The sequence below is a fragment of the Lontra canadensis genome, unplaced genomic scaffold (assembly GCF_010015895.1).
Source record: "Lontra canadensis isolate GAN:19392208 unplaced genomic scaffold, GSC_riverotter_1.0 scaffold3, whole genome shotgun sequence".
Classification (NCBI taxonomy): Eukaryota; Metazoa; Chordata; class Mammalia; order Carnivora; family Mustelidae; genus Lontra; species Lontra canadensis.
This window is the reverse complement of record NW_022630997.1, coordinates 14,808,879-14,821,996: the sequence shown is the minus strand read 5'-3', so window position 1 is coordinate 14,821,996 and position 13,118 is coordinate 14,808,879. Positions and strand designations below refer to the sequence as shown.

General features: G+C 44.6%; 1 protein-coding gene across 11 annotated transcripts in view; it reads right to left on the bottom strand.

The window, feature by feature from the left end:
* Positions 1-530: 530 nt before the first annotated feature.
* The window catches only part of STN1 (STN1 subunit of CST complex), a 44,459-nt gene continuing 31,871 nt past the window's right edge, over positions 531-13,118 (bottom strand). For 2 of the 11 annotated variants that reach the window (XM_032880821.1, XM_032880848.1), the window contains 2 exons: positions 9,926-9,998; positions 585-840 (listed from right to left, as the gene is read on the bottom strand). In XM_032880821.1, coding sequence (XP_032736712.1) covers positions 680-840; positions 9,926-9,998 — 234 coding nt within the window. In that variant the 3' untranslated portion in view covers positions 585-679. Of the gene's footprint in view, positions 841-9,925; positions 9,999-12,766; positions 12,780-13,118 lie in introns of all 11 variants that reach the window. The other 9 variants (XM_032880837.1, XM_032880857.1, XM_032880830.1 and 6 more) reach the window with 8 other exon arrangements.

Sequence of the window (13,118 nt, the reverse complement as noted above, 5' to 3'; positions counted from 1 at the left end):
ATAGGGAAATGTACTGAGAAACCTCTTAATTCCTAAGGAAAATAAGGAAAACAACCAACACAGGGCCATGTCTTGGGTCCATTTATTCCCATCTCTGCGTGGGTCTGTGAACAACATTCATCCCAGGACTCGGGACCCACCTCTGGGACTCGACCCTTGGAAATCATAGGTGAGTGGATTCCCCCATGAAGCGGTTCCTTACACTCGGTTCCTAACCTCTGACAGAGGCCTACAAGAGCAGAGGCTCTGAAGTTTGGAAACATTTTGGGTCTGTGTGATCTGGCTAGGTGCTCTTCACTTCACTTTACCACGTGACATCCCTTTACCGTGACAGAGCCTGGAGCCACACACACACCAACTCAGCCGCCAACACTGTCTCCTCCCTTCTGCTCTGAGGGGCAATAGCCGGTCCAGGGAGAAGGTCAAGGGGAGGGTTTTCTTCTAGGTCATGACTGAGAGGCGTTACTTTATCCCACAGAGACAGCAGCTACACGGCAGCCTACAGAATTCACACCAAATTCCATTCCTTAAGTGACCATATTTCACAGTTTATTAAGAGATCCCTGCCACCAGACCTGTAAGCCTCTGTGTGACCTTTACAGTCCAAGCCCAGGAGTGACCACCACCCGCTCCTCCTCTTCCTTGGCCCGGCCCCGCCAGCCCATGGGCCGGCCTCCCCTCAGAACGCCGTGTAGTAGCGCTCTGTGGTGCTGATGATGTCGCTCTGGTCCTCCAGGAGCTCCAGCACCTGCTGCAGCACGCCTTCGCTCAGGTCCGGGCTCACACTCAGGCGGGCACAGGCCAAGATGTGCTGAAAGTGGCAGCCCTTCTCTGCGTCTGCTGGAGAGAGGCAGCGGGCTCAGCCTGGCGCTCCTGTCAGACCCTCAGCCCCCTCGGCGGCCTCCCCGTCTCGGGACAAGTCTCCATAGCTCCCGGGTCAGAACCTGCACTTCCCCAAGATCCACTGGCGATTCTGACGCACAGCAGAGTCGGAAAGGCACTGGTTTAGGTCACCAGCAGGAATGAAACAAAAGCCCTGTTCTTAGGCCCCTTCTTTCGCCACATGATGTGGACCCACTACTTGGAAACTCAGGCCTTCAACCTTCAAGGATTGCTCCTGGCTCAGGGACTATCCATAACTGAATGGATTTTTAGTGCTTGATAATCTTTTTTCTCTAGGGCAATTACAGGTATAAGTGCTATTCAGTGCCGAACCCATAGCTTTCCAGGTGGGACCCCTCTTGAGACGGACAGCAGAGCTGGTTATGGCAGACTCCATATCCTTTCCCATAAGTCCTGACTCAGGTAACAGCCTGGAGAAGAAGGGACGCCAACCACTTCTCTGCCTAGGCTTCCAAGAATTCCTGTCTATGATGGCTGTGTTCTAGTAATCTCTTATCCTCCACCCCAAAACACCTAAGACCATCTGGTACACAATGAGAAAAGTTCAGGGTTAGCAGCCTTTATCCTAGTTCAAATCAATGATTCACAGTAGTGGAATGCACAGTGAAGATGTGACCGTTAGAGAGGGTCATGAAATCAACGTAATGGGTTGTGATCAGCAATTGTTTCCTTACCAACAGATTAAGAAAGACAGGAAAAGGAAATTACAAAATGCATTGCATTATAGCACAAGTATTATTTTGTGAAACTTTACATATGCATAAATGCGTATATATGTGTGTGTTTCTGTACATATATATGTACATATAACGTAACAGATCATGATGTAAAACGCATCTGTAACTCTGAGTCAAAGTCAAACGTCATTACAGAAAACAGCCTCCCAGATTGGCTTCAAGCCCTATGCAGGGCCAGGTTTGGCCTCTCTGTCTCCCCAGCATCTGGCACCCCTGCTGTTCCAACACAGTCACCAAATGTTGTTTTCAGAGAACGAAATGCTTGAGGCCCCAGGAAGGTGATTAAAGAGGTATCATGGTGTTGGGCAAAGCATGGTTTGGGAGGTGGCACAGGTCTGCGGCCTTGGGCAACTTACAGCATCTCTGAGGCCGAGTTTTCTCACCAATGAGGAGGGGGAGGGACTGTGAAGGGGGTGTGGGTACCTCTGGGGTCCTTTCCAGCTCTCAGGGTCAGACACTACCTCAAGCAGTGCTCCAGAGCTAACGAAGACTTGTTAAATTCTGACCTCTAGTGGCCCTGTCCTCTCATTCTCCCTCCCAGTTTACTGTTGAAAAACTTGTCACCTTCGCTGGTTTCCAGACTGTCCCTCCAACATTCATTCAATAAAGACTTCCTGAACACCTACTGTGTGTGTAGTGCTGAGCAAGGAGGAGCAAGTGACAGAGGGACAGTGGACTCGTGAGGCCAACAGGCCCACGTTCAAGTACTGGCTCCGACAGGGAAGACTGGTTCGTGTCTCTGGGTCTGTTTCCTCATCTGTAAGATAGGGAGAAAATCACCTCCTTCACCCGTGGCTATAGGGATTAAAGGAGCCTGGTGGCAGGTGTCTCTTACACAGGAATGACTATGATTCTGTCATCCTCTCCATAACCTAAGATGACACCCATAACCTAGTCCGGGCTCTAAAGCAGCTTCAGCTCTTCCTGAGAAGGGTGATGCTGGATGGTGTAAAGGGGCTCCAGCCAAACTGGGCCCACACATGGCAGATGGAGCACTAGGACCCTCACCACCGTTCGGCTTTTAATCTGTCTTTGTAGGGCCTGCGTGCCCAAGCTCAGGGCTCAAGAGGACCTACGGACGTATGTGGGCCCCTAAGCAGCAATGCCCCGAAGGCCTTCAACTGTCTCTTCAGAAAGGCCATGCTGCTGTCTGGGAAGGATTCTCACAAAGTGACCTTGCAGTCACATGGGAGAAGGACTGGTTTTAGTTTTTAAATGTTTGGTAGAATTCACCAGTGAAGCCGTCAGGTCTAGAGCTTTTCTCTGTTGGTAGATTTTTAGTTACTGATTCAATCTCCTTACTAGGTACAGCTCTACTCAAATTTCCTTTTTCTTTTAAAAATTTTTTTAAAGAGTTTATTTATTTATTTGAACAGAGAGAGAGAGAGATCACAAGTAGGCAGAGGCAGGCAGAAAGAGAGGGGGAAGCAGGCTCCCTTCTGAGCAGAGAGCCCGATGCAGGCCTCGATCTCAGGACTCTGAGATCATGACCTGAAGTGCAGGCAGATGTTCATTTTTTTCAAGGAACCACCTTCTGGTTTCATTTTCTCTATTATTTCCTATTCTCTATCTCATTTATCTTTATCCTAATCATTATTATTGCCTTTCTTTTGCTAGCCTTTGGGTTTAATTTGTTCTTTTCTAGATCCTTAAATTGTTAGAAGTTAGGTTTCGATCTGAGATCCCTCTTGTTTTGTAATGTGTTTATAGCTGTAACATTCCCTTTAGTGCTACATCTCCTAAGTTTTGTTATGTTGTATTCTCATTTTCATTCATCTCTAGCTATTTTCTAATTTCCTTTGTGATTTCTTCTTTGATCTACTAGTTACGAGTGTTGTTTAATTTCCACAAATTTGTTAAGTTTTCCTGCTTTGTTACTGATTTCTAACTCCATCTGATTATGGTCAAAGAAGATACTTTGTACGGTATGTTTTTACCATTGACGGAGACTTAATTAGAGACCCAACATATGGTCTATCCTGGAAAATGCCCCATGTACATTCAACAAGAATGTGTATTCTGTTGTTGGAGAGTGTTCTGTGTAGGTCTATTAGATCTAATTTCTTGTGGTGTTCAAGTTCTCTATTTTCTTACTTATCTTCTGTCTGCTTGTTCTACCCATTATTGAGAGTAGAGGACTGATAACCCCAATTCTGATCACAGAACTATTTATTTCTCCTTTCAATTTTGTCCATTTTTGCTCCATCTATTTTGATGGTCTGTCATTAGGTACATAAATGTTTATAATTGCTATACCTTGCTGTACTGAACCTTTTAATAATATATAATGCCTTTCTTTGCTCTTGTAAACTTTTGGGTTTTAAAGTTGGTTTTGTCTGATATTAGTATAGCCATTCCTGCTCTCTGTTGGTTACTTTTGTTTGCACTGGGTTATCTTTTTCCATCCTTTGACTTTCAATCCATTTGTGTCTTTGGATCTAAGGTGAGCCTTCTATAGACAGCATAGAGTTGGATCGTGTTTTTTTTAATCCATTTTGCCAATCTGTCTTTTGAGTGGAGAGTTAAATCCATTTAGGTTTTAACTAATTACTGTTGGCAGGGGAAGGACTTACTTTTGTCATTTTGTTATTTGTTTTCCATATGCCTTATAACTTTTTGTCCTTCGTTTCCTGCATTACTGAATTCTTTTGTGTTCAGCCAATTTTCTTTTTCTTTCTTTTTTTATTTTTTGGTAGTGAAGTGTTTAAATTCCTTTCTTATTTCCTTTTGTGCATATTCTATATCTATTTTCTTTGTGGTTACCATGGGGATTTTACTCACATTCCTAATTTGAATATATTCCAATTTAACTTCAACACTGAAAAACCTGCTCCTTTTCAGCACTATCCCTGCATCTTTTGATTGTTGATATCACAAAATTACATCTTTATGCATTCTGTCACCTAAGAACATAAACTAGGTATTCTTTTAAATTCATTAGTCTCTTAAATTATATAGAAAACAAAATGTGGAATTAAAAACCAGAGTTACGGGGCGCCTGGGTGGCTGAGTGGGTTAAAGCCTCTGCCTTCGGCTCAGGTCATGATCCCAGAGTCCTGGGATCGAGCCCCGCATCGGGCTCTCTGCTCAGCGGGAAGCCTGCTTCCCCCGCCCTCTGCCTACTTGTGATCTCTGTCAAAGGAATAAATAAAATCTTAAAAATAAATAAATAAATAAATAAATACCAGAGTTACAATAATGTCAGTAGATTGAGAATTATCTTTAACAACGTATTGGCCTCTTAAATCGTACAGAAATCAAAACGTGAAGTTACAAACCATTGCTATAATATTAGCTTTTATAATTGTCCACATATTTACCATTACTGAGACCTGTATTTCTTCACATGGCTTTGAGTTACTGCCCAGTGTCTTTTTTCATTTCACTATGTCAGATGCCCTTGAACATTTCTTACAGAGCATGTCTACTGGTAACAGACTCCCTCAGCTTTATCTTGGAACGTCTTAATTTCTCCCTCACTTTTTTTTTTTTTAAAGATTTTATTTATTTGACAGAGAGAGATCACAAGTAGGCAGAAAGGCAGGCAGAGAGAGAGAGAGAGGAAGCAGGCTCCCAGCTGAGCAGAGAGCCCGATGCGGGACTCCATCCCAGGACACTGAGATCATGACCTGAGCTGAAGGCAGAGGTTTAACCGACTGAGCCACCCAGGCACCCTCTTCCTCACTTTTGATGAACAGTTTTACTAAATATGGGACTCTTCATTGACAGGTTTTTGGCTTTTTTTCCTTTTACCACTCTGAATATATTGGCCTATAGCCTTTGGCCTCCAAAGTTTCTGATGAGAAATATGCTAATCTTATTGATGGGCCTTTGTATGTGACAAATTGCTTCTCTCTTGCTGCTTTCAAGATTCTCTCTCTGTCTTTGCCTTTCAAATATCTGATTATGACGCTTTGTGGTATGGGTCTAAGTTCATCTTACTTGAGAGTTCACAGGGGATCTTAGATGTTTGTATTCATGTCTTTCATCAAATTGTTTTTCATCAAATTAAAGAAGTTTTTAGCCACCAGTTCTTCAAATATTCTCTCTTCTCCTTCTAGGATTCCCATAATACATATGTTGGCCCAGTGGACAGTGTCCCACAGGTCCCTTAAACTCTGTTTATTTTTCTTCAAAGTAAAGTTTGTTGATTTTTTTTCTTCTGCCTTTGAATCTCTAGAGTGAAATTTTCATTTCAGTTACTACACTTTTCAGCTCCAGAATTTCTTTCTGGTTTCTTCTGAGGTTCAATTTCAATTTCCTTATTTGTATTTCCATTTTGTTCATCCACCATTTTCTTGACCTTCTCCATATCTCTCCACATCTCTCTTTAGTTCTTTCAGCATTTTAAAGACAGTTGTTTTAAATTCTGTGTCTAGTAGATCTGCCATCAAGGCTTTCTCAGGAATGGTTTCTGTTGATTATTTTTTTCTTTTGAATGGGCCATACTTTCCTACTTTTTTGTGTACCTTGTGATTTTTAGTTGAAAACTGGACATTTGAATTTAATAATGTGATAACTTTGGAGAGCAGATTTTCCCCCTTCCCCCAGGATTTTCTGGGTTTTTCTTTTGTTTTGTTTTTTAAATTATAGGCTGGGTCTGTGCCAAGGATCATCCTGAGGCATAAACTTAAGGTCTTCTCAAGTCTTTTTCTCGGGCTATGTCTTTTGGGCATGCATAGTCACTTCTTGATTTTTCCCATATATGCAATTGATTTTTAATACCTTGGTCTTTCTTTTCTGGCTCCCAAAAGGGGAATAAAGAAAAGTGAAAGTGGGAGGGAAGGGCACCAGTCATTTAAATCCATCGGAAGTCACTTCAGCTTTTTGGCTGGCAACAATGGGAGTAGGTATGGCAGTGGTCAGCCACCTCTCTGTCTGCAACTCGGAGAAGTAGCAATGGGCTGTGGTGCCTGGGGGGCTCAGTCAGTGAAGCATCTGCCTTTGGCTCAGGCCATGATCCCAGGGTCCTGGGATCAAGTACTGCTTGTGGCTCCCTACTCAGGAGGGAGTCTGCTTCTCTCTCTCCCTCTGCTGTTCCCCCTGCTTGTGCTCTCTCTGTTCTTGCTTTCTCTCTCAAATAAATAAATAAATAAAATACATTTTTTAAAAAAAGAAGCAAAAGGCAAACAGAGCACAGATCCCTGATATTTGGAGGACGTGTTCCTTTTTGGCTACATAGGTTGCTGCAAACTCTGTGTAAGCTACTCCAAGAACATGTGCACAGGTGCCTGCCATGTTGTGTGTGTGGGGGGTGGGTGTGAGGAAATGAATCCTGCTACTAAGAGCTGAAACTGACTGAAAGAGTCCAAATTTACTCTCCAAGCCTTCCCCTGGAAGTTGCAAGCCCCCAGTAGACTCTAGAGTTTCAATATAATTATATTAGGCAGATGCAATTGTTGTCTAAGTGGAGAGACAGGTTGCTGGTACTTCCTACTCCACCAACATATTTAAACCTCATAACAACCCATCATGTGGGTACTATTATTATCCCCATTTTACGAATAAAGACAATGAGGCAAACTTCTGCCAACATAGTACTGGAAGTCCTAGCCACAGCAATCAGAAAAGAAAATGAAATAAAAGGCACTGAAATTGGTAAGAAAGAAGTAAAACTGTGAGGGGCGCCTGGGTGGCTCAGTCGGTTAAGAGGCTACCTTCGACTCAGGTCATGATCCCGGGGTCCTGGGATCAAGCCCTACATCAGGCTCCTTGCTCAACAGGGAGCCTGCTTCTCCCTCTCCCTCTGCCTCTCCCCCAGCATGTGTTCTCTCACTCAATGTCTGGTTCACAAATAAATAAATAAAACCTTAAAAACAAAAAAGAAAAGAAATACTCCTAAATGACTGGAGAGTTTACATTCTACCAATCATCCTGATAAGTAAAAACTCAATGCTGTATTTCATACAAAGGTCAGAAACACACTAAAAGCCCAGCAGGAATGATGAAGAGATTGAAGACCTATCTGTACATACAATGGAATCCTGTGTGGTATTAAGAAGACTCAGGCAGTGTTGGATGTGCTGTTGCTGAATGATTTCTAGAAGCCAGTGTTAGATTTGAGATACCAGGTGTGGAACACTGAGCATCATATGCTAACCTTTACTTGTGGGGCTTTTAAAAAGAAACTACACAAATACGTTTGTCAGTGTATGTAACACCTCTAGAACAATATGCAGGAAACTAGTAACACCCACTGCCTTTGGACATGGGAACACAGAGCCTGAGGCTCGGGGTTGGGAGGGATCCTGATTTTCTGTGTGCACTTTGCACTGACTTTTTACCATGTCCATACCTGATCACTCAGAAAAACAAGAAAAAAAAAATATATATATATACACACACACATATATTTTTTTGGATCACAAATATTTTCTAGGACAAGGAGTGGTCACAGCAGATGCCAAGACAGTTCCTACGAGGTATGAATCCTGGCGTTCTCAGTTACTCATGCTCCAGAGTTCAGCTCCTGGGAGTTTCCTAGTTCTGGGGCCTGGCTTACAGCTGTCAAGAGGCTCCCACATATAGACTGAGGGGCACAGGGGTCCACCTGGATACACACACACACACACACACACACACACACACACACACACACTCTTCAGGGCTGGGGCGGGTCCGGGGGCTTGGGGGGCATGGAAAACCTGTCACTTTTGCAGACTCTCAGGCCACCAGGTAGTCTGGCTCTCCTGAGAAATGCAGTGTGAATTCCTCTCATTTGCTTCACCAGGCACTGGGATTATTTCAACCGATCCTGTTCCCAGTGCAGATCAAAGTAGGGTCTGGTCAGGTGGCTGACAAGGAGGATGAGGGCAGGGAGGCTATTTGGGGAGCAGCCTCTCATCTCCTCTTGGTTGAAGAACTTGACATTGCACTGCTCTTTAAAGCTCCCTAAATTATGGATAGACAGGTTCTCCCCTAACTCAAGGATACTCGTCCTTGTTCTGAATGATGTGAACAAAAGCCAGAAACTTCGCATTAAAATAATAGAGTGCTTTCAGTTTATTTTAAGATCTGTTGTCACACCATTCTGGGATCTGACCTCATCGGTTCTTAAAGGCTAAGTAGGGTTGCATACCGTAAACACCAGGGCTGGAGACCTGGTCCAGCTCCGCCCGTTGAGTCAGCCTGGAGCAGGGCCAGGCCCCAGGGATGGAGGGATTGAAAGGGCTGGGGGTGCATTTTTCTGGAGAGAAAGCAAGCAGGCAGGCTGAGGAGACCTGCAGTCATTAACAAGTCCTTCCCCTTCTCTTTTAGCCTCATTTGTTGACAAATGCCAACATTCATTATCAGCATATGTTTGTAAAAGACAGACTTTGAAAAGTCACCTTGAAGTCTGATCAGTTTACACAGGATTTAAAGACAGGACTAGTGCTTTCTTCTCTTTCTAACCTGTATGAAAATGGTAATGTCTATTGTCAGAAGATCTACAGTTTGAGTCTCTAACCACTAGGGGTTGACCTAACTCCACTAAAACCAACTGTACTTTAAACCATTTCCTCTGCAAATTCTCAGGTTCCAAGATGACTGAATTATACTAATCATCACCTGTAATGTCTAGAAACATTTCTCCTAACACTGAAAGGCTTGATGTCAGAACAGAGGAAACGATCTTGTCTGCGTTCAAAGACAAGGGGTAAGAGTAGAATAAGAAATAAGACAAATCAGGGACGCCTGGGTGGCTCAGTTGGTTAAGCCACTGCCTTCGGCTCGGGTCATGATCCCAGCATCCTGGGATCGAGTCCCACATCGGGCTCCTTGCTGGGCAGGGAGCCTGCTTCTCCCTCTGCCTGCTACTCTGTCTGCCTGTGCTCGCTCTCTCTCTCTCTCTCTCTCTCTGACAAATAAATAAATAAAATCTTAAAAAAAAAAAAAAAAAAAAGAAATAAGACAAATCAGAGTACATGAGACCCAGAAGGTCAAAAAGTCTCAGCCAGTGGCTTAGCTCACTGTACTGCAACCACCTGAGACACTCAGCCGGCCAGCTCCTGTCCCCTCCCCTAATCAATCCGTGTCCCCAGGGCTGGGACCTTAGCACTGCATGGTAAGAAGATCCAGGGTCCAGTCATGTGTGACGCTAAGGTCAGAACAACTGTGAGAATCTAATGCTACTGTACAGAAGAAGAGATTGAGGCTCAGAGGGGCAGCTGTCCCGACCAGTCATATTTCCAAGTCAGTACTGGGGAAAGCCCCAGTCTCCTGACTCTCCATCCAGTGCTCTCTGGGAGGGAACATTCCCCTCCAGGGCACCTGGGCACCACATACATGTACATCCCACCACTTACGATTTGGTTTCTGGCAGTCTTCTTGAATGATATGGTGGATCTTTCTGTGCAGTTCTTTGTCTTCTCTGGTTACCTAAATGGGAAAAACAGGAGAGAGGGCATTTTTCAGTAATGAAGCGGTTACCTCATCCAGACTCCCAGACTAGTATTTAGGATGGTTTCTAAAGATTTCACAGTCATCACCATCCCTACACCAACAAGAGGGTTTTTGACACTTGGCCTATTGTCAAAGCAGCTCTGTCACTATGCAGCTCACTGCTTTGTAGCTGGCCCAGAGGCACGCTCCCTAGGAAGGTGGTTTACCAGGGCCATGTCAAGAAAAACTGAAATTCTGTACTTTTAAGGAGCAAATTTTTTCTCAAATATTTGTGACACATTCATGAAGTTTCTCTTGCTCGTCTTTATATTCAAAGGGAGGCACAAGTGATCAAAGTCTTGATCTCCACCCAGGACTCCTTCCTCTGGGCCCTGATACCTGTCTAATGTCTCATGAGTTTTCTTCTTTCTCCCAACTCCAAAGAAAAACAAATGAAACAAAAACTGTCTGGAAAAGCTAGGAAGGGAGTACATCTAGCTTATCCATGGAAACACTTTCTGTCTCAAAGGCAAACATAGCAAAGCTCCTTTCTCAACTGGCCGGTAAGAAGGAAGCCAAGTAACCAGATGGGTTTCACTTTCATGTTCCATAGTAAATCTAAAAACAAAAAGAGAAAGAGAGAGAAAGAGAAAGGAAGGGAAAGAGAAAGGAAGGGAAAAACAAAACAAAACCAGCATGCAAACAAACACATGTATCAGTAATTGTGGGACGAAGACCAGAACGAATGGGGATCTTGACTCCCAAGGTTATTGTGAAGATTATCTAAAGTAATGGGGGGAGGTGAGAGCTTCGGAAAGCAGGAAAGTGCTACAAAAACAGAAGTATCCACAGCGCTGTGATAACTACTTCCCCAGGGCAAGGCCCTCCGGAAAACAGAAACCTACAGCCCAGGCAGGACGTGGAAGGGGAGGAGAGAAGGGGGAGGGGATGGTTCTGCAGAGGAAAAGAGCTATTATTGCTTCATCACACCATTCCAGCTCACACTGATTCACAGGAGGAAGTGCCTAACCCTGCCACACCTCAGCCCTGGCCTGCTGCCCAGGAAGAGCCGCTCTCTACTCCATGGACACAGGGGGCCAACCCAGAGCCTCCCAGGGGGAATGGGAGGGGTGGGGGAGGCACGTGAAGGGGAGCTGCCCAGCACAGGCTTCTCCAACCTCACCAGGCCTTTCCACGTAGGAGGAGGTGGTCTGCACTCGCCTGTACACAGATCAGAATACCCTTTTCAAAAGTTACCTGGGGTGCCTGGCTTGCTCGGTGAGTAGAGAATGCACCTTTGATCTTGGGGTAGTGAGTTCAAGCCCCACCCTGGGTGTAGTACTTAAAAAATAAAACAAAAACCCAAACACAAAACTGGAGAGCTCGGCTGGTTCAGCTGGTGAAGCATGTGACTCTTGATCTCAGGGTTGTGAGTTCAAGCTCCATACTGGGTGTAGGAGTTTCTTTTTAAAAAATATTTTATTGGGGCACCTGGGTGGCTCAATGGGTTGAAGCCTCTGCCTTCGGCTCAGGTCATGATCCCAGGGTTCTGGGATCGAGCCCCGCATCGGGCTTTCTGCTCAGCAGGGAGCCTACTTCCCTTCCTCTCCCTCTGCCTGCCTCTCTGCCTACTTGTGATCTCTGTCTGTCAAATAAGTAAATAAAATCTTAAAAAAATATTTTATTTACTTATTCGTCAGAGAGAGAGAGCACACACAAGCAGAGGGGAGAGGCAGACAGAGGGAGAAGCAGGCTATCGCTGAGCAAGGAGCCTGACGACTTGCTCACGACTTGGTCCCAGGACCCTGGGATCATGACCTGAGCTGAAGGCAGACGCTTAACTGACTAAGCCACCCAGGCGTCCCTTGGGTGTAGAGATTACTTAAAAATAAAAATTTAAAAACCCTAAACTTAAAAGTTACTCAAATAGTATTTAAAACATATCTTAATTAAAAAAAAAAAAACTCTCTAAAATGGAGAATCACTATAGTAAATCAACATTAAGAAAATGTCCTATTAAGGAATGCTTCCCCTCAAGAATCATGTCTGTAAATGATGAGACTTCTCAGTTTCCTCAGAATTTTTATCTGCCTCTAGGAGAATCACTTGTGACTGAAGCCACATCTCCACTGCTAACATCAGTGGTCAGGAGGAAGCCCATTTTCACTGAAAGCATGGCTCCTCCGATAATCAAAGGTAGGTAGCAAGAGGTGAACCTTCAACTCCGGAAGTATGAAGCAAGCAAGCACTTGTACCCCTGGTGGGAATGTCCATGAGTATGGCCTTCTGGGAGGTCAGTCAGACTGTGCTGACCAGAGGATTAAAGGTACATGCCCTCTGCTCTGGCAATTCCTCTTTTAAGAGCCAGTCTTACAGAAACGCTTACATGAATTCACAAAGATCTCCACAGCAACACTATCTGTGTGAGCAAAACCCAGAATCAGCATCGATGTCCACCAGAAAGAAGCGGTTACAAGTGTGGGGCAAGAACCCATAAGAAAGAGTGCCATGTGACGTCGAACGGACTGAGGAAGATTAGTAAGTACTGACATGGAAGGACGCCAAGGATGTGCTATTCTAGTAACCCACCCCCCAAAACTTCCAGGCATTACTGAGAGCAGTGGTTCTCAACTGTCTCAGGGGATACCTGGCAATGTCCTGAGACAATTTTTGGTTGTCACAAGCGGGGGGCTGCTACTGCTGTTTAGTGAATGAAGGCCAGGGATGCTGTTAGACATCCTACAATGCAAAGGAAAGCCACTCACAGCCAGGCGCCATCTGGCCCAGTATTAAGTTCGAGAAGTCCCAATTTGCAGGATAATCACATTTTTCTCAAAAAAGCCATATCAGCATCTATATGTGTACATTTTGTAAATGTACAGGTAAGTGTCTAGAAGGACATGCTGTTAAAAATGGTAGCTGGTGGGGGGCAGGGGGAGGCCCCTGGGTGGCTCAGGGGGTTAAGCATCTGACTTTTGGTTTCGGCTCAGGTGGTGATCTCCTGGGCATGGGATCAAGCACCACGTTGGGCTCTGTGCCCAATGCGAAGTCTCCTTCAGATTATTTCTCCCTCCCCCTCTTCCCTTGTGCTCTCTAAAATACATAAATAAAATCTTT